This window comes from Dunckerocampus dactyliophorus, chromosome 12 (genome assembly GCF_027744805.1).
Source record: "Dunckerocampus dactyliophorus isolate RoL2022-P2 chromosome 12, RoL_Ddac_1.1, whole genome shotgun sequence".
In the NCBI taxonomy this organism is placed as follows: domain Eukaryota; kingdom Metazoa; phylum Chordata; class Actinopteri; order Syngnathiformes; family Syngnathidae; genus Dunckerocampus; species Dunckerocampus dactyliophorus.
Window position 1 is genome coordinate 18,152,812 of NC_072830.1, and position 17,044 is coordinate 18,169,855.

General features: G+C 41.7%; 1 protein-coding gene and 1 long non-coding RNA gene across 2 annotated transcripts; one reads left to right on the forward strand and one right to left on the reverse strand.

Moving 5' to 3' along the window:
* The first annotated feature begins 572 nt into the window (after window positions 1-572).
* Window positions 573-15,831, forward strand: kcnj13 (potassium inwardly rectifying channel subfamily J member 13). The gene is made up of 3 exons (XM_054794072.1): window positions 573-776; window positions 9,902-10,432; window positions 13,563-15,831. Exons 2-3 carry the CDS (start codon window positions 9,913-9,915, stop codon window positions 14,135-14,137), a joined length of 1,095 nt encoding a protein of 364 aa, XP_054650047.1. The 5' UTR covers window positions 573-776; window positions 9,902-9,912; the 3' UTR covers window positions 14,138-15,831.
* LOC129191082 (uncharacterized) lies at window positions 2,384-5,415 on the reverse strand. The gene is made up of 3 exons (XR_008573138.1): window positions 5,341-5,415; window positions 4,394-4,476; window positions 2,384-3,309 (listed from the first exon to the last, which is right to left on the reverse strand). It is a non-coding gene; the product is annotated as an uncharacterized LOC129191082 (long non-coding RNA).
* Window positions 15,832-17,044: the final 1,213 nt, after the last annotated feature.

Here is a 17,044-nt window from a genome sequence, read left to right on the forward strand (position 1 = left end):
CATCTCCAGCATGTTACAGCACCACAATAAATGTGTGTCCAAATTTGGCATACATTTTTTTTTCTGGTGTTTAGGCACACCGCACCTCATAGTATGCACAACAAAAATGGGACACAGCAGTTGGCTCAGTAAAAATAAAAAATGTTGATCAATTTTGTGCATCAGAGATGCAAAATCGCATCCAATGTATGTCATTATATGCTATCTGAACAAAACACAAAGCTTTGTGTTACAAATGACAAGGCAAATTAGTGTCATATTTAACAATATATATCATTAATAATGAATTCATTTTATTTTTAGACTAAAAAATGAGCTCAGGGCCAAAAGTGGGCTGCACTTTGGGCACCCCTGCTGCACGCAGATGCATCCAACATCCATTTTTTTCAAGCAGTAGCTGCGGGGCACCAACCAGCAACAAGCTGCTATTTGAATGAACTGTGACAAGGTGTTGTTCTTCCGCCCCCCCCTCCCCTCCCTCTGTCGTCTGTCTTCCGGGAACGCTAATAGGCTCCATGCAGAGTAATGTGACCAATTGAATCATCCTCGGCCCGGAGCTGGCAGTTGCAGATCGGCGGGGCAGAGAGCGTCGTGCTCACGACAGCTCCCCACACCAAGATAAGCTCTCAGTGGTGACACCTCAGTGGGATTTTATACCCTGTCCTCCCAAAGGAACTACCTTTTGCACCATTTCCATTAGTCTCGTCCTCTTGGCAAGCCCATCACATAAGTGAGGAGGTCAGCGGACCCGTCTCTAAGTCTGTGTGCAGCTTGAGGTGAGTACAAATTCCAGTGACAATGAGCTGTAATGTGATTAGTTTACTCATCTACTAAGTCAATTTGAGGAGTAATGTCTACATACTGTACCTACTGTATAAAACACCATTCATTTGTCCAATGGTATGTATGTTGTAAAGACCAAACGCTTGAACTTGAACTATGTGCGTTTGTATTGCATGTAATGCAAGTGCCACAAAATCAGGATTGCTGCGCTTTTTTAAGGCTTGTACAAACTCTTATTGGTGAGCTGCCAAGGTTGGGAAAAGGCTGACTGGTCACAGTCTTCTGTCAGCCATTATTGCCAGGGGACAACTAGAATATCCTAGTAAAGTTTTCCTCCAGAGTCAGGGTCTTATTACTCCAGAGATGTTACACAAAGCACTGTTGGCTCCCTCTTACATTTCATGAAGGGATTGTGTATTTTCATAGACATCTTATGTTACAATGCTTCGGTTTACTATTTGTGATTCAACATTCATGGCCCTGCATTTTCTTCTGGGTTTTTTTCTTCCGCAAATAGGCCATTTTCCCCCGTTGAAAACACATCTGATTCTGACGAAAGTATTCGATTTGGGATTTTAGCCAAGGAGCTACAACCCAGAGACGTCAGCTTGTCGTCCAGTGCAGCTCTTTAAGACGTCAAGTTGAGTGAGGCTTACTCGCACAGCCATCCCCGCTGGCGTCCTTTGCATATGTACACTAACAATCAACCAAACGTATGCTTTGTGTGATCGAGTGCTCCGAACATTCACACACAAGATGGCCAAAACCGTATAGAGGACAAACTTTCCAACCTACAAAACTGTATAATTATATATGATAGGTTTTGAGCTGACTCGCCATCCAAAATAGTGTAGATTAAACGCAACATGTTGACGTTTATGCCGGTGTGTCACACGTGTACATGGAATACCTGTTAACTTTCCTGTTTTCACCGGGGAACTGCCCTTCTTTTAAAGGCGTCTGCCCGTTTTAATACCTTCCTGTATTTTCCCATATTTTAACGTTCCAGAAAAATAAAAACACCCTCTTCATTTCTACCGGAGTAGCATATCTTCTGGTCCTCTTGGCAGCACTCAGGCAACATTGACGTAATACATCCTGTAGCCGGTAAAGTCCGGCTTTCAAAATAAAAGAAGCACGGCTGCACCACAATAGGCAGTCGGGTATTTACACCAACAGCAATTTTTGAAAAAATTTGAGAGCGGAGTTTCCTTCAATTTCTGAAAAATGTCCTTTGTTTTCCCCACATGCAAATGTTGACAGGTATGGTACACATGGACATCAGCTCAATCATAACTGCTTATGGTCGTTTGGAATGTAGCAGTCATAACCACTTGGTTGATTGACTGGTAAACTAGTTGCTTACTGTTCTATGCCTCTGGGCAAAATTACAGCAGAGGGACACACACACACACACACACACACACACACGAAGGAAAACGCTGCAAAAAAGCAGGGTAGCGCGTCCATGCAGATGAGACCATCATCTTCACGGGACAGTGAACACCACATAACACAAGAGAGCCTTTAAAAAGTCAACACTTTCATCCTATTGCAGCCAGTTGAGTAGATGACGTGATGGTAGGCTTCAGTTGCAGTCCTAGAAATCTTAACCTCTTAAACCCTGGACAGAAGAGGCCCATTTTGCGAAAAAAAAAAAGATGGCCAAAATAAGCACCGTTTTAGTAAGGCAAGGGACGTATCTGGATTCATTTCAAATTAAAGACAGCAGGTACGACTGGTACGATTGTATGAAGCATGGATTGTGTTGCTGTGTCAAGGTGCAGGGGTACGCTACTGCAGCTCATTCCTCCCAGTCCAAACCCTCCTGTGTAGCTTGATGTGCATCTCCCAAAAAAATCTGACCTCACTTCACGGCGACGCAGACTGAAGAGCAACTTTTAGTACATTAGTTCCTATGTGTGTACACGACTCGTTGAACCCCTTCTCCTCCGCAATAAAAGTGACAGCTACACACTTTGATCAAATCCAGCAATAAAACACTCATTTAACTACCATTGTTTCTGTCACAAAACGGCGTAAGCCAGAGTTTGAATCCCAAATGCAAAGAGACACAATCCGATGAAGAACAAAAAGGTTCTCCAATGGAGTAAAAATACATACAGTACAAAAGAATACTTTATAATGGTAAATAAAGTCCAAATGTACGTACTGGGCTAAGCCACACACAAAATGCTGCCAGGTAAAAAGGTCTGGCAGGAAAAAACACTAACACAGAATTGGAAGGAAGGATGCTGCTGGACAAACCAAGCAGGGAGATAGACAATGCTGAAGTACAAAAAAACACGCCTCTGCTGGAAAAACCAAGCAAGTATTACTCACAGTACAGGCAATGCTTCACGAAACTTCACGAAACAAGCAACAACACCAAGCAGGGTAGAGCGGGTGAAGTCTGAGGTACAATCTGGCACCGAATGAGTTCTTCTGCCATGCTTAACGAGACCAGGTGAGTAATTACTTGCAGGTATGCACCGGAGGCTCCGCCTCTGCAGGACCAGCTGTGCACTGCAACAAATAGCAGACGGGCGGCAGCTGAGCAGAACAGTTTCCTCACAAGAGGAAGGAAGCTAACAAATGAATAAGCAGTGTTGCGGGTAATATCGTTAAAAATGCTACTAATGTTAACATTGTTTTCTAGTCATGGGTAATCCAATCAATTACTATTTCAAACATTACAACGCTGTTACCATTACCGACAGTGAAACGCGGCACATTATTATGCGCTGATATCTATATCATCAATCTGGATGTTGCTTCAGTCGCCATTGTTCACTACTACCTCCCAGGAAACTAAACAGCTAGTCAACAAGACTTGTGGTTGTTCACCCTCAGCAAAACACTGCCCCCTTGCGTTTTGGGAGAGAAGAGAAAGTCACAAGCTCAGCCCCCAGCCTAAAGCTCATGAAACATCTCTCAACGACGCCACGACAAAGCCAAATCTGAATCTTTTTTGCACAACTGAAGGTTTTGCAAAAAAGTAATGTAATACAGTAATCCTTCGTTTAGCGCTGTTAATTGGTTCCAGATGCAACCATGATAAGTTCATTTCCATGAAGTAGGATTCCTTATTTTTAAATTGAATATTTTCATAGTTAGAGCATAGAAAACCTGTTTATAACGCTATAAATATGTTTTTTTAACATTATTGGAACCCTTTTACACTCATATTACCAAGATAGTAGACATAATCGGAGAAAATAAGACATTTAATAAGACTTGTGCTCATGTGTGTTGTACTTTTTGGGGAACGTAACTATAGCTAATTGTTAGTGAACTTTAATGCACTGAAATGTTGGCCGTGATCTGGTTTGTGCTGTTCTGGGAAGAAGGTTCTGAGTTTTATTAAACCAGGTGTCCGAAACACAACTTACCTGTGCCTCACATGTACTTTGAGCAAGTATTTACAAAAAGGTGCAGTAAGGTATGCCGGGAGCCGACATCACTCCCATCAGCGGGAGTGCTTCCCACTTCCCAGCATGCCTTGCTCTGTAAAAAGTTGCTAAAGTTACGTGTTTAGAGTTAACATAGCTGTTGTTTATTGATTCCCCATACAGTAGTTGTAGTAGTTGTCTTCTGAGTGTTTACTTACCTGTTACATGTTGTGCTGTCATTTTTGTGTTGATGTCGTGATTGTAGGTAGTGTTCTCGCTCGTGACACCACTGTTCATTTCACTGTGTGAGAAGATCACGGCATTTAAGCAAGCTGAAGTACCTCTGAGCACCTTTTGTGGGACACAAGATCACCACAATATATGAAATATTAATATACAGTATGTCTACTGCACACTTTTTCAGCTTGCGAGCTACTTTTAAAATGACCAAGTCCCAAAGATCTACCTCCTACTATAAATATAGAAAATATGTATATTTACATGATTTATTTACAAAAATATGAGCACGTATTTATGTATGTTATACATGTATAACAAGGGTGCACGCACATTTTCAGCATGCAAGTTACAAGTCGAAATGATCTACCTCTTTCCATAAAACATGTATATAAAATTGGTAAACTTTGAAATACTATTACTATACTAATATACCATACTAATACTATTGACAATTAGTATTTCACATTCACATTTTCAAAGTTTACAGGTAATCAAAGTAGTTTAAGTATATTCAATATGGCAATAAAGATAATTACACATAACTCCTAAATAGTTGTGTACATAACCTGAGCACTGGTAATATGTCAGTCAAAATAGCTACGTAACGTTCATTAGGAGACGCAGTTCATGTATTACATCCAGTTAGCGTTTGCTATCAAACATTACAGATATACAAGGATTGAAAATGATTACGCAAAAGACAATGCAGCCGAAGTCAAGGCAACATATTGAAAAGGTTTCAGCAGTGGGCACATTTTCCATTTCCTCATGAAATAATAGTTTAAGAAGCTGACATGTAGAAAACGCTGATTTCTCTGGTGGAGTTCATGACGCGAAGAAAAGTCATCAAACAATACTTTTTTTTCTACATAGCTAGCAGCTACAAGTGAACAGATAAGTTTTGTTATAGATCTAAGCATCTTACCGCTGAGTTACTTTATCCCTAATCAGAATAATAAAGATGAAAGTTACATCTCTTTGTGTAGCTTGAAATGCCACGGGGGGGGGGGGACAGGAGCGAATCAGAAGGGGAGTTTAATGTCAGCTGACTGACAAAGTGACGTTTACGTGATCGACCCAAACTTCCATGGCGATCTACCTGTAGCTCGCGTTCAACGTAACGGGCACCCCTGGTCGAGGGTTATTCTACATGAATAATAAGAATAATTGATTGGATTTATACTAAAAGCTCTTTACACAGAGAACCCATTATTCATTATTCAGAACTGATTTATTTATGATGAATTACATCAGAGTTGCTATATACTGAAACATGCTGTGACATGTTCATGACAACTACCGTAGTAGTATAGTATAGTAGTATAAGTGCATTATCTCATTGGTGAATATACCTAGAATTTGTTTTTGGTTTGTATGTCTTCATCTGTGTGATTAATGTGATTGTTCCTCCAGGCGGTAATTGATGATACACACCACCTTAAGCTGTATCTTACCCAAGTAAGTACCATTGTTATCTTAGAGTGCCATAATACTATGGAATTTACCAGACCTGCAGAGGTTGTTACGGGAATGATAGAATGACGATATCGCATTATCCATCTTCCGTTTGAGGATGTCCCGCAGGCGCTCCATTTGGTTCAGGTCTCCATCACCTTCAGGTTTCTCACCAGTCACTTGGAGGTGTTGGAATTCATGTTTCCCTCCACGAACGACTCGCGAGTGCAGGAAGCACTCAGGCGGCCCCAATGTTGTCATCCATTAGAAATTGTATTTTTTTTATATTTTAAAAATAGATATATTTTTCTACCAGTCCAAGGTGTACCCCATCTCTCACCCAAAGTTAGGTGGGATAGGCTCCAGCATACCCCCGTGACTCTAATGAGGACAAGTGGCATAGAAAATGAATGGGTGAATGAAGGTTTTTTCTTATATTCATAGAGTCGTCCCTTGTTTATTGGTGCCAGCCCCGACCGGGATAGGTGAATTTCCGAGAAGTAGGATTCAATATCAATAAGTGGAATATTTTCATAGTTAGAGCATGTTTATGACCTTCTAAATACGGTTTTCAACATTATTCGAGCCCTGTAGACGTTAAATAACACCACTAGAGACACCTTTATACTCGTCCCATCCATCTTCTATACCGCCTCTCCTCTTTAGGGTTGCGGGGGTATGCTGGAGCCTATCCCAGCTGACTTCGGGCGAGCGGCGGGGTACACCCTGGACTGGTCGCCAGCCAATCGCAGGGCACATATAGACAAACAACCATTTACACTCACATTCATACCTATGGACAATTTAGAGTCGCCAATTAACCTAACATGCATGTTTTTGGGAATGTGGGAGGAAACCGGAGAAAACGGGGAGAACATGCAAACTCCACACAGAAATGCCCAAGGGAGAATGGAAGCCAGGTCTTCCCGATCTCGAGTTGAGTTGCATGTTACGTCGTTATGTTGAAAAGTTTGTGAGAGCTATTTTTGTTCAATATATTGAAATGATAACGCATCTGTAAGGAAACTTCAAGCATCGTTGGAGTATCTCATTGGCGGACCAAGCGTCCTGGATTTCGGTGATTGGTAACATGGTCACCCTATTTTTTTGGGTTTGACGACCTAAGCTGCCTGAGTCTCACTGTTTGTTTTATTTAAAGACCTTCAATATACCACAAAAAAAAAGATCGCAAACATGCTGAAGAGCATTTAATGTTCATCATAATTGTTTGTTAACAAGATAAGTGCAGCGCATTGCAGTGTGGTAAGGTTAGAGCTCCCTGCAGATGAAAGGCACATTCCTACTCTGCATGTCGCTGTGTTCCTCAGACTGATTCCCAGCTGCGAACTGCTCTAATCTCCTGGCAACAATATTGACATAGAAATAGAAACTCTGGAGAGGACAGGACTCTAGCTGTCTGCCTGTCAAACATACATCTGGCATAAAGAGTTACTATACACACTAAGTGCGTATAGTAACTCTAGTTAGTTTAGATTGTTTGACATGAAGTTGTATGACATCGCCATCAGCATTGTAGTCCAATAACAGCGACTTACCCAGTCCAGTTCTGGTCCGATTTCTGTGATGAACAGCGTAGTTCCGCTTAGTTGCTGGGGACAATTAAGTCAAGAGTTTGGCTTCTAAAAACAATATGCATTCAAAAGGTTAATACATTTGAATCGTAAAAATGCCTTCTCGAAAACTCAAACCTCACAAAACGCTCGGCGTTATATCTGTCTCCCGCCGTGTCCCTGAGCAATCTCTCCCGTGCGTTCACGTGACTGTGACGAAGACCCTCGCATCTTCTATGATAGCTCCCGAATAAGTCCTGATTTAGTTGAGAATTTTAGCTTTGGAACAGCCTGAATTGGTTGGGAAATGTGGAAGTAGTTAGAGCTCTTTAGATCAAAGGTATCTTGCATTCCAAAAAATGGGAATGTCAGGAAAAGTGTGAATTCTTGGAATGTGGAAAATGCCCTGAATGTCCTTAATTAGTTGAATGCTTTGATGTTGGAACGGTCTGAATCGGTTGAGAAATGTGGAAGTAGCTAGAACTCTTTAGATCAAAGGCATTTTGCGTTCCGGAAGAAAAAATGTGGGAATTTTTGTGCCGTAGCTAATAGCATGAATGTCCTGACTTTGTTGGAATGCAGTGAATCGGTTGAGAAATATGGAAGTGTTAGTAGGTAATAGCAGTTTTATGGAAAATGTTGAGTTTTTTAAAAATATAAATATAGGTAACCTGAATGTCCTGAACATGTTGAACAACTTGATGTTGGAATAGCTTGAATCGGTTGAAAAATGTTGCAGTAGTAGATAATTAGTAAAGCTGAACATACTGAATAGAATACTAGGATATTATAGAAATGTGGCTTTAACCACTTAGAAGCCAGCTGATGGTTTGTGAGATTTGCAGCTTCTGGGAGTTTTGCAGTTGTTGACCAACACATCAAGTGCTGGTCAAACAGCACGGTTGACCAACACATCAACAACACATCAAGTGCTGGTCAACCGTGTTCTTCTTCTTACTAAAAAGTGGCCGCTTAGGATAGAAGTCGATGTTGACATAAAATTTGAAACCCAAAGGGGTCATTTCTATGAAAAGTCACTTAATTTATATTAACATGTACACTCCTGATCAAAATTTTAGGACCAGTTGGAAAATTGCAAGAATTTACATTTTGCAGTGTTGGATCTTAAGGAGGTTCTAAGGAGAGAATCAAAATACAAAAAGAAGAAATAGGAGTGAGAAAAAAAAACATTTCAGTAAGCAATTTATTGCAAACAACCATAAAACTGAAATTGGCAGGCGTTTTTTAGTCCTTCTGTCATCCATGGCTGATTATTTTTCTTTTGCTTCTTGGGCATTTCTCACCAGGGACAGTTCTGATCATAGAGCTTCATATAAGTGCCGAGAAAGTGTTCATATGCTTCAGCCACATCTTTTGCAATCGTTTTGTCAAATATCAATATCAAATATCAATATCAATATATATATAAAATATTAATTAATGCGGAATACGGCCTATTATTAGTAAGAAAATATGCATATTTAAACAAATTGCATGTACTTTTTTTTGGCTAAATTAAGCATTTTGAAGCATAAAAATGGCAAAATGAACTAACATACACATTATGTGAATGTAGCATTCTATATTGGTCGCTAGGTGTCAGTAATTGTGGGATGAAACAAGCACCAGACTTGCTCGCCAGAATAACAGGCTTTTATTGCAGGTTTAAATGATACTGTTACGGGCAATACTGTTGCGGCCATAACCCATGACAAGCTAAAACTCAAATCGCAAACCGCAGCGTGACTGCCTGTCCGAAACACATGTACTGCGACACACACGAGCATGAGTTTTATTTATGCCTAAAATGGCTTATTTTATCTGATGATGTCTACTATATTGGGTAATACACGTGTAAAGGTAACTACAGGGGTATTATTTCATGTCTACAGGACCCTAATAATGTTAAAATATGTACTAAGAAGATCGTAAACAGATTTTCTATGCCAAAACTACAAAAATATTCCATTTACAATAAGGAAAACTACTTTGCGGAAATTCATCAATTAACCGCGATAAAGGAGGGATTACTGTATAGAGAAATTGTGCAGGTCAGTCCAGCTCACATTTCTCCCAGGTATTCGATCAGGAAATGATCCATCCAGCATTTTTTTACACAAGAATATGTTAAAAACAATTGGAATCTCACAGAAAATACATTTGTAACACTAGTTTTAGCATATTCAAAAATGTGTATCCTTGCAAAAGCGTTCGTTTAAGAGGTCCGATTGGTACACATTTTCATCATGACAGGACACACGTAAATCATCAAAGCCTAAACTGTAAGATGCACAGGTAGCAAGCCATTTTCAGGACACAGAACGGGACACAAGTTGCGGGCCATACTTTGGACACCCCAATCTAAAACATCTAACATAATAAACTGTTCCATGTGATCACAGCGATTCTCTGCTTAAAAGCCTATAAAATATGTATTTCACGACGTGTTTTTCATTTCAGGATCTCTAAAGATGACGAGCAAATCCAACAGCAGTGTTCTGGGCGGCAAGGCGTTGTCCTCCCCTCTTCTGTCCTCCCCAAACCGCCAACGGCTGGTCACAAAAGATGGACATTGCACCCTCCGCCCTCCCCCGTGTCCCTCGGGGTCATGGCTCGGAGCATTGAGCCGCCGGGCCTGGCTGCTCGCCCTCCATGACATGTGGGGACAGTTAGTGGGTCTGCGCTGGAGATGGGTTCTGTTGGCCTTCTGCACATCTTTTGTGGCACACTGGCTTCTGTTTGCTTGTCTGTGGTACTTGCTGGCCCACATCAATGGAGACCTGGATGTGCTGGATCATGACTCCCCTCCGCAGGGGCATGTGGTTTGCGTGAAGCACATTACCAGCTTCACCGCTGCCTTTTCCTTTTCCCTTGAGACACAGCTCACCATCGGCTATGGCACCATGTTCCCTAGTGGGGACTGTCCGAGTGCCATCGCTCTACTGGCTGTGCAAATGCTGCTGGGGCTCATGCTGGAGGCATTCATCACAGGTACACATTTCCTCAAGCCTTCTCTCAACAAGCATTCACATCTGGAGTATCTAAAGACACATTTGGAATCATCAAAAGCCACTAACTATAACACTGATCGCTTATCTCAACCAGAACTTCCTGTCCTAACAAGATATCTTGGTGGTACCCTAACAACATAGGAACATACTGGACTTATTTATGCTCACCATAAACTTCTCCTCACGTTAAAGACGTTTCGTGCTCCGATGTTTCGTAGCTACAACGCACCCCCATAAATTATTAATCCTGTACGAAAAGAAAAAAGGGTGGTTTGCACCCTTCAGAGTGGGAGTGAGTTCTTGGCCCAGGTGGAGGAGTTCAAGTATCTCAGGATGTTGTTCATGAGAGATGGAAGGCTGGAGCGTGAGACTGATAGGACAATCGGTGCAGCGTCTCCAGCAGGGGTGCTCACACTTTTTCAGCCTGTGAGTTACTTTTAAAATGACCAAGTCCTAAAGATCTACCTCCTACTATAAACATAGAGAATATATATATCTTTAGTATATTTATAAATATGAGTATGTATCTACATTGCATATGTACGTATATCAGAGGTGCAAACAATTATTTATCTTGTAAGTTAAAATAGTTGGTAGCCTACCTTCCAGTAATTCACAATTCAATATGCCAATAAAAATAAGTACACATAATTCCTCAATAGTTGTGTACATAACCTGAGCAGTATGTCAGTCAAAATACAGTTGTACATACAGTTCATGTATTACGTCCAGTTAGCATTTGCTATAAAACATTACCGATATACAAGAAATGAAAATGATTGTGCAAAAGACAATGCGGCCGAAGTCAAGGCAACATATTGAAAAAGTTTCAGCAATGGGCACGTTTTACATTTCATTATGAAATAGTAATTTTACAAACCAGAGTGTAGAAAAGACACATTTCTATAGTGGAGTTCAGGACACAAAGCCGACTGACTTTGTTTCTACAAAACTGGCCGCTACAAGTGAATGGATGTCATCTTACCGCTGGGTTAGCTTATCTGTCATCGGAATAATAATGATGGAAGTTGCATTTCCGTGTGTCGCTCTTCTGTTCACCGCTTCACTGCGGGACAGCGACCCAAGAGGTGAGCTTAATTCATGTCAGAAGACTGATGTCATATGACATCTGCAAAGTGACATTTATGACGTGGGTTAACTCATACAATCGACCCAAACTACCTTCGCAATTGACCGGTAGCTCGCCATCGACGTAATGGGCATCCCTGGTCTACAGTAAAGCGTTGGCTGTATCAGTGGTGGAGAGAGATGGGTCGGAAGGCAAAGCTCTTGATTTACCTCTCATACTACGTTTCTACCCTCACCTATGGCCACAAGATTTGGGTAGTGACTGCAGATACAAGTGGCCGAAATGAGTTTCCACCACAGGGTGTCTGGACTCACCCTAAGAAATAGGGTGAGGAGCTTGGTCATGCGGGAAGAGCTCAAAGTAGAGCTGCTACTTTTTCACATCAAGAGGAGCCAGTTGAGGTGGCTTGGGCATCTACTGTAGTCCGGATGCCTCCTGGACGCCTCCCTGGTGAGGCGTTCCGGCCATGCTCATCTGGAAAGAGAACATGCTGCAGTGATTAGGCCAGCAGCTGGCCTAGGAACGCCTGGGTGTTGCCCCAGTGGAACCGGAAGAGGTGGCCGGAGATCGTGAAGTCTGGCTTCCCTACTGAGACTGCTGCCCCTATGACCCGGACCCGGATAAGCGGAAGAAAATGGATGGAGGGGAGAAAAACAGAACTAGTTATGTGTAAGAATGCGTGGACGGAATGGTGGCGCGTCAGTCGACTGAGAAAGGACGTCATTTCATTTTAGTGAACTGTTTTCCCTTTGTTATGTCTCCCAACTGTGACGCAGACTCTTCACGTCAAAGAAAATGTGAAGCGAAATTAGATATCTTAAAATGCTCAGAAAGGATGGGCACACAAACGGACTGAAGTTGACACATTGCAAGTGTCACGTACGAGTAGTCTTTGGGTTGCGAACGAGTTTCATTCCTAGACTCGAACTTTAGTGTAAATCAGAACTTATAGCCAAATGAACTACTAAGTCACTCACACTGTCCACAGAACACATCGAAGACATACTGTATAAAATACAGTTAAACATATGAATTAAACAAAACTGTCAGACAGAACTTCTTATTTTTATCTCTGTGGTTGGTAAACACAGTGGAAGGGGTGTTGCAAAGGAGGGAGAGACAGGCTTATAATGAGGAGGTTATCTCAATAATGAGAGCACTACGATGCTTATGTTATGACGGTCCATTTCTATAGGAGCAGATCCTTTCACATGTTCAAGAATACAATCTTTATCTTCATGATGGCCTTGCAGTTCAAGCTGCTTGGAACGGGCACGCAACCGGAACCCACCTGGTCAAGCCAGGAACGCAGAATGAGAGTCGAGTCCGCTAGCCACCGAGCTAAAAACCCAGGCTGTCAGCTTGATGTCCAACGCGGCTCTTAAGGTGTCAGGGTGTGAGGTTTACCAACGTACTGTACTCTCGCACAGCTGCACCAGCTGTCATCCGTTACAATCACACCCCAAACCTCACTCTCATGCAGGTCACAGCACCGATGTAACCCACCAGGTCTTGCCAGCTCCACGTTCCTCCCAAGCTCGAACCAGGGTCCGCAGAAAGCGAGTCGAGTGGGCTAGCCATCGAGCTAAAAACCGAAACCGTCAACCTGATGTCCATCACAACTCTTAAAGCATCACGGAGTGAGGTTTACCGACGTACTCTCGCACAGGTGCACCAGCTGGGATCCGTTGCACAGCCAATGTTGATTTCTGCCTTTGTCTAATTTCACTTTCCTTTTTCTTTTAAGCACTACCCCCAGAAGAGTCCTCATGCTTGGGAGACATAATGGAGCTTAAAGTTAAAAAGTTAACTACAAAAACAAGAATGATGTTGTCCTTCTTCAACGTAGCGACTATGTATTAATCTGCCTGCTTATTACTCCGTTGTGTGCGCGTAACTCGTTCTCTTTTACTTTTTGTACAGTATTCATAATTTATGGGAGTGCGTTTGCAACCGCCGTACGTCACAACACGGAAGGCAACCCGTACTGTATTCATAGTACCTCTTAATTGTCTACCAGGTGCATTTGTGGCCAAGATTTCCTGTCCCCAGAAGCGAGCTGGGGCCATCCAGTTCAGCCCCCAGGCTGTGGTGGGCCAACACCAGGGCCAAACTTGCCTAATGCTACGAGCCACAAACCTGCTGAGGCGCCCCCTGGTGGATGTGAAGGTGAGTGCTGTGCTTTATGAGGAGAATGAAGGCCAAGCCCTGCATCAAACCTCTGTGGACTTCTTCATGGACCATCTGGGCCAACAGCCTTGTCCCTTCTTCATCTTCCCACTCACCTTTTTCCATCCCCTGGACCGCCGCAGTCCGCTCTACCTGGCCCTGCATGAGGACACATCCAGTCAATTTGAGCTGGTGGTGTTCCTGTCGGCCTCCCAGGAGGGAACAGGCGATACCTGTCAGAAGCGGACCTCCTACCTTCGCCAGGAAATCCAGTTTGACCGTCGCTTTGTGCCTGCCTTAGGTTTTGATGCCCACGGGAGGTACACGATGAGCAACCATCACTTCGACACAACACACTCCAAGGAACCTTTAGACAAGGACTGTGTTGTGCAGATCAATGGTGATGGTAGCGACAGGATGGAGTGAGGATACTGGTTCCACTGGGACAACAAGCAGTTTCTAAGGAGATACTTTGAGCAGAAGGCTAAATAATTTTTGGATTTTGAAGTATTTCTGTCTTAACCAACAGATCATACCAAAAAGGGCGGTTCCTTTTCACGGTTACAGCCAATTCCTATAAAATATGCTTGGTTATGGATTGTCATAGTGTCATATAAAGTTTCCCTATTGCGGAATAGCGGAACCTCGGTTAGCGTCATTAATCCCTTCCGGAAGGTTCGACTCAAACCAAAACACACTTTAACCAAATACATTTTTCCCCATAAGAAATCATGTAAATCCAATTCATCTGTTCCGGACATCCATAAATGTTAATACAAATAACTTTTTCATAGTTTTACAATTATTATTACAATTATTACATGAACATTTACATTGCTGCCAAAGACGGGGACAAAGAGCAGCGACGGAGAAGAAGAGAGATTCACACAATGACACCTTCATTACTTAGCTACGAGTTAGTTCTTGAATTCAGTAGTGTTTCTCACCTTCTTTATCAGATGCTGGCACTTGTAACTTTCTTTGGCTCCATTGTGGGTTATTTTGCAGCCGTGATCAATAAGCAAAGCAGAGACTTGTGGCATAGTTAACAAAGAACTACACTAACCGAGGTTTCGCTGAAATGCAAAAGTAACAGGTATGATCCAAACGGTACACTGACGATACGGTACACACCATTCTTAGGCTGCGTCTTGTCTCAAATACTTCCGTCAGTACACTTCAGTAAGTACTGAGTGTGCGAATTTTGACATTGTAGTGCTCTTCCAGATCGATTACTCTTGTAGCGCACATACAGGAAATGGATAGTAATATTTACCCACTTCTTCTGTTCACTACTTTCCACCGCTACGGGTTACGCCTCAGCTGCCATTATTTTAAATTAGTCCCTCAGGGCCCATCGTTGCACGCTCACCATGTTGGCCGTTTTGAGTGCAACATCTGGATACTAAGTGGGAAGACAAAGTGTAAGTGTGGAGTGATGGATGCTAACCACCCTAGAGGCTAACTCGAGAGGTTGCAATTCACCATTAAAAAGGAGAGAAGAAGAAGAAGTGGGTAAATATTCCAACCGGTAAGTGTGCAACAACAGTAATGGATTTGGGACAACACTGCACTGTCAAAATGTGTGCTCTCAGGAACCAAGTACACACGGTAGTCAGTATTGACGTACACTGACAGAAGTATTGGATTCGAGACACAGCGCTGGTTTAAAGCTAACTACTGGTAATCACATCACCAAACTCAGACCAATCCCTCACTCTAAAGATCTACCTGTAGACCTAAAAACAAACAATGCCAATTTACAGTGTTTTTGTATTGATGTGGTCATCTCAGAGATTGAAGGAGTTTGCTGAAACCTCGTTGCCTTGTAAAATGAATTATGCAACCTGATGTTTTCATTGCAGTACAGTTAAATGTTGGCGTTGATAATGTGATTAGAAAAAAAACCCACCATTGCTTGCATCTAAACCTCTAATCAGATTTTTTTTCCGAATTGTATTGATTGAAAAGTGCTTCTGTAATGAACAACAAGAATGCTTTATTCCGGTGTCTGACATTTTCTAACAAAGAAACTGATGAAATAGTATGGCTGATTGGTCGGTGATTGCTTTACTTTCGAAAAATCATTGCACAGATCAACACTTCAGAGATTGTTTTTTTTTTTTGGGGGGGGGGGGGGGGGGGGGGTTAATAGCAACTTAGTAGCATACAAATGGGTGCTTGTATTAGAGATATTTTTATTCATATGAAGAGAATCAAATTGTGTTGGATAAGATTTCGGAGCTGATTGAGCTGTGGTGACGGGTGACATGTCACTGTGTCTCACATGCTTTGCTGCCTTTGTACAGTGTACATTACCATAAATAAATATTTTCTAAACAACCTTGCTACTAACTCTGTAAATATGAACTCCAAGATAAAGACATCACATTACATTGATGTACTTAACCGCACTCAAAATGTAGTAGATATGAAGCCGGAGGAACAATGCTACCCCGTTGTGGTGAGCGGCTGAAATGCAGGCAAAAACTATTAAAATTAATTTCTTTTCGTCAGCTTTAACTGATTGAAGCTGCTCTGAAAAAACATGTGGAAGCTTAGTACTTTTTAAAAAATTTTTTATTTTTGCACTTCAATACTTGACCTAGATTTACTGTATTTCTTTAGCTTAGTTTCTATCATATTTTCACAGTAATACAATGCAACAACAATGTACAATGTAATACAAGGTTCCTATTCATAAAGCGCCTTTCTACAAATAAATTTAAGTTAATTCCTGGGAAATTGGCGCCAAAAACAACCACAATCACATTGTCCAAAAACAACCACATTGTTTTTGGTGCCTAACTGTTTCCCAAGTATATTAGTGCGTGTGTGAATGTATAAACGAGAGGAATTAACCTAAATTTCTTTGTAGAAAGGCGCTTTATTAAAGTAAGTACATTTACTTGTATTCATTTTCAGCGCGGCCTTGACCCATCCAATATGGCGGCGACGTTGACGTACGGCTCAGCGCTGGATGCGGCGTCTCTCTATGTCTATGGTTGGAATGAGCCATTTTGCATTTTTGTAAGGTCGGTGTGGGTAGTCTCAAGACAGTCTTAATTTGATTCAAGCATATGTATTATTATTGACAACAAAATTTGTTTTATCTTAACATTTTTGACGACGGTTTTTTTATAACCGACATTTGTAAATAAAATAATTATCAATTATTAAAAGCTTTACAAAAGCCCCTGTGGCTAACCTTCCTATGCGAAGAGTCTGTGAATTTACCTGAAATTTTCTTCCTCTTTGAAACCCTTGGTGGGGTTCCTATGAATAAAATCAATGAATAAAATGCTATAGTTCCATCAAGAATGACACGGTATC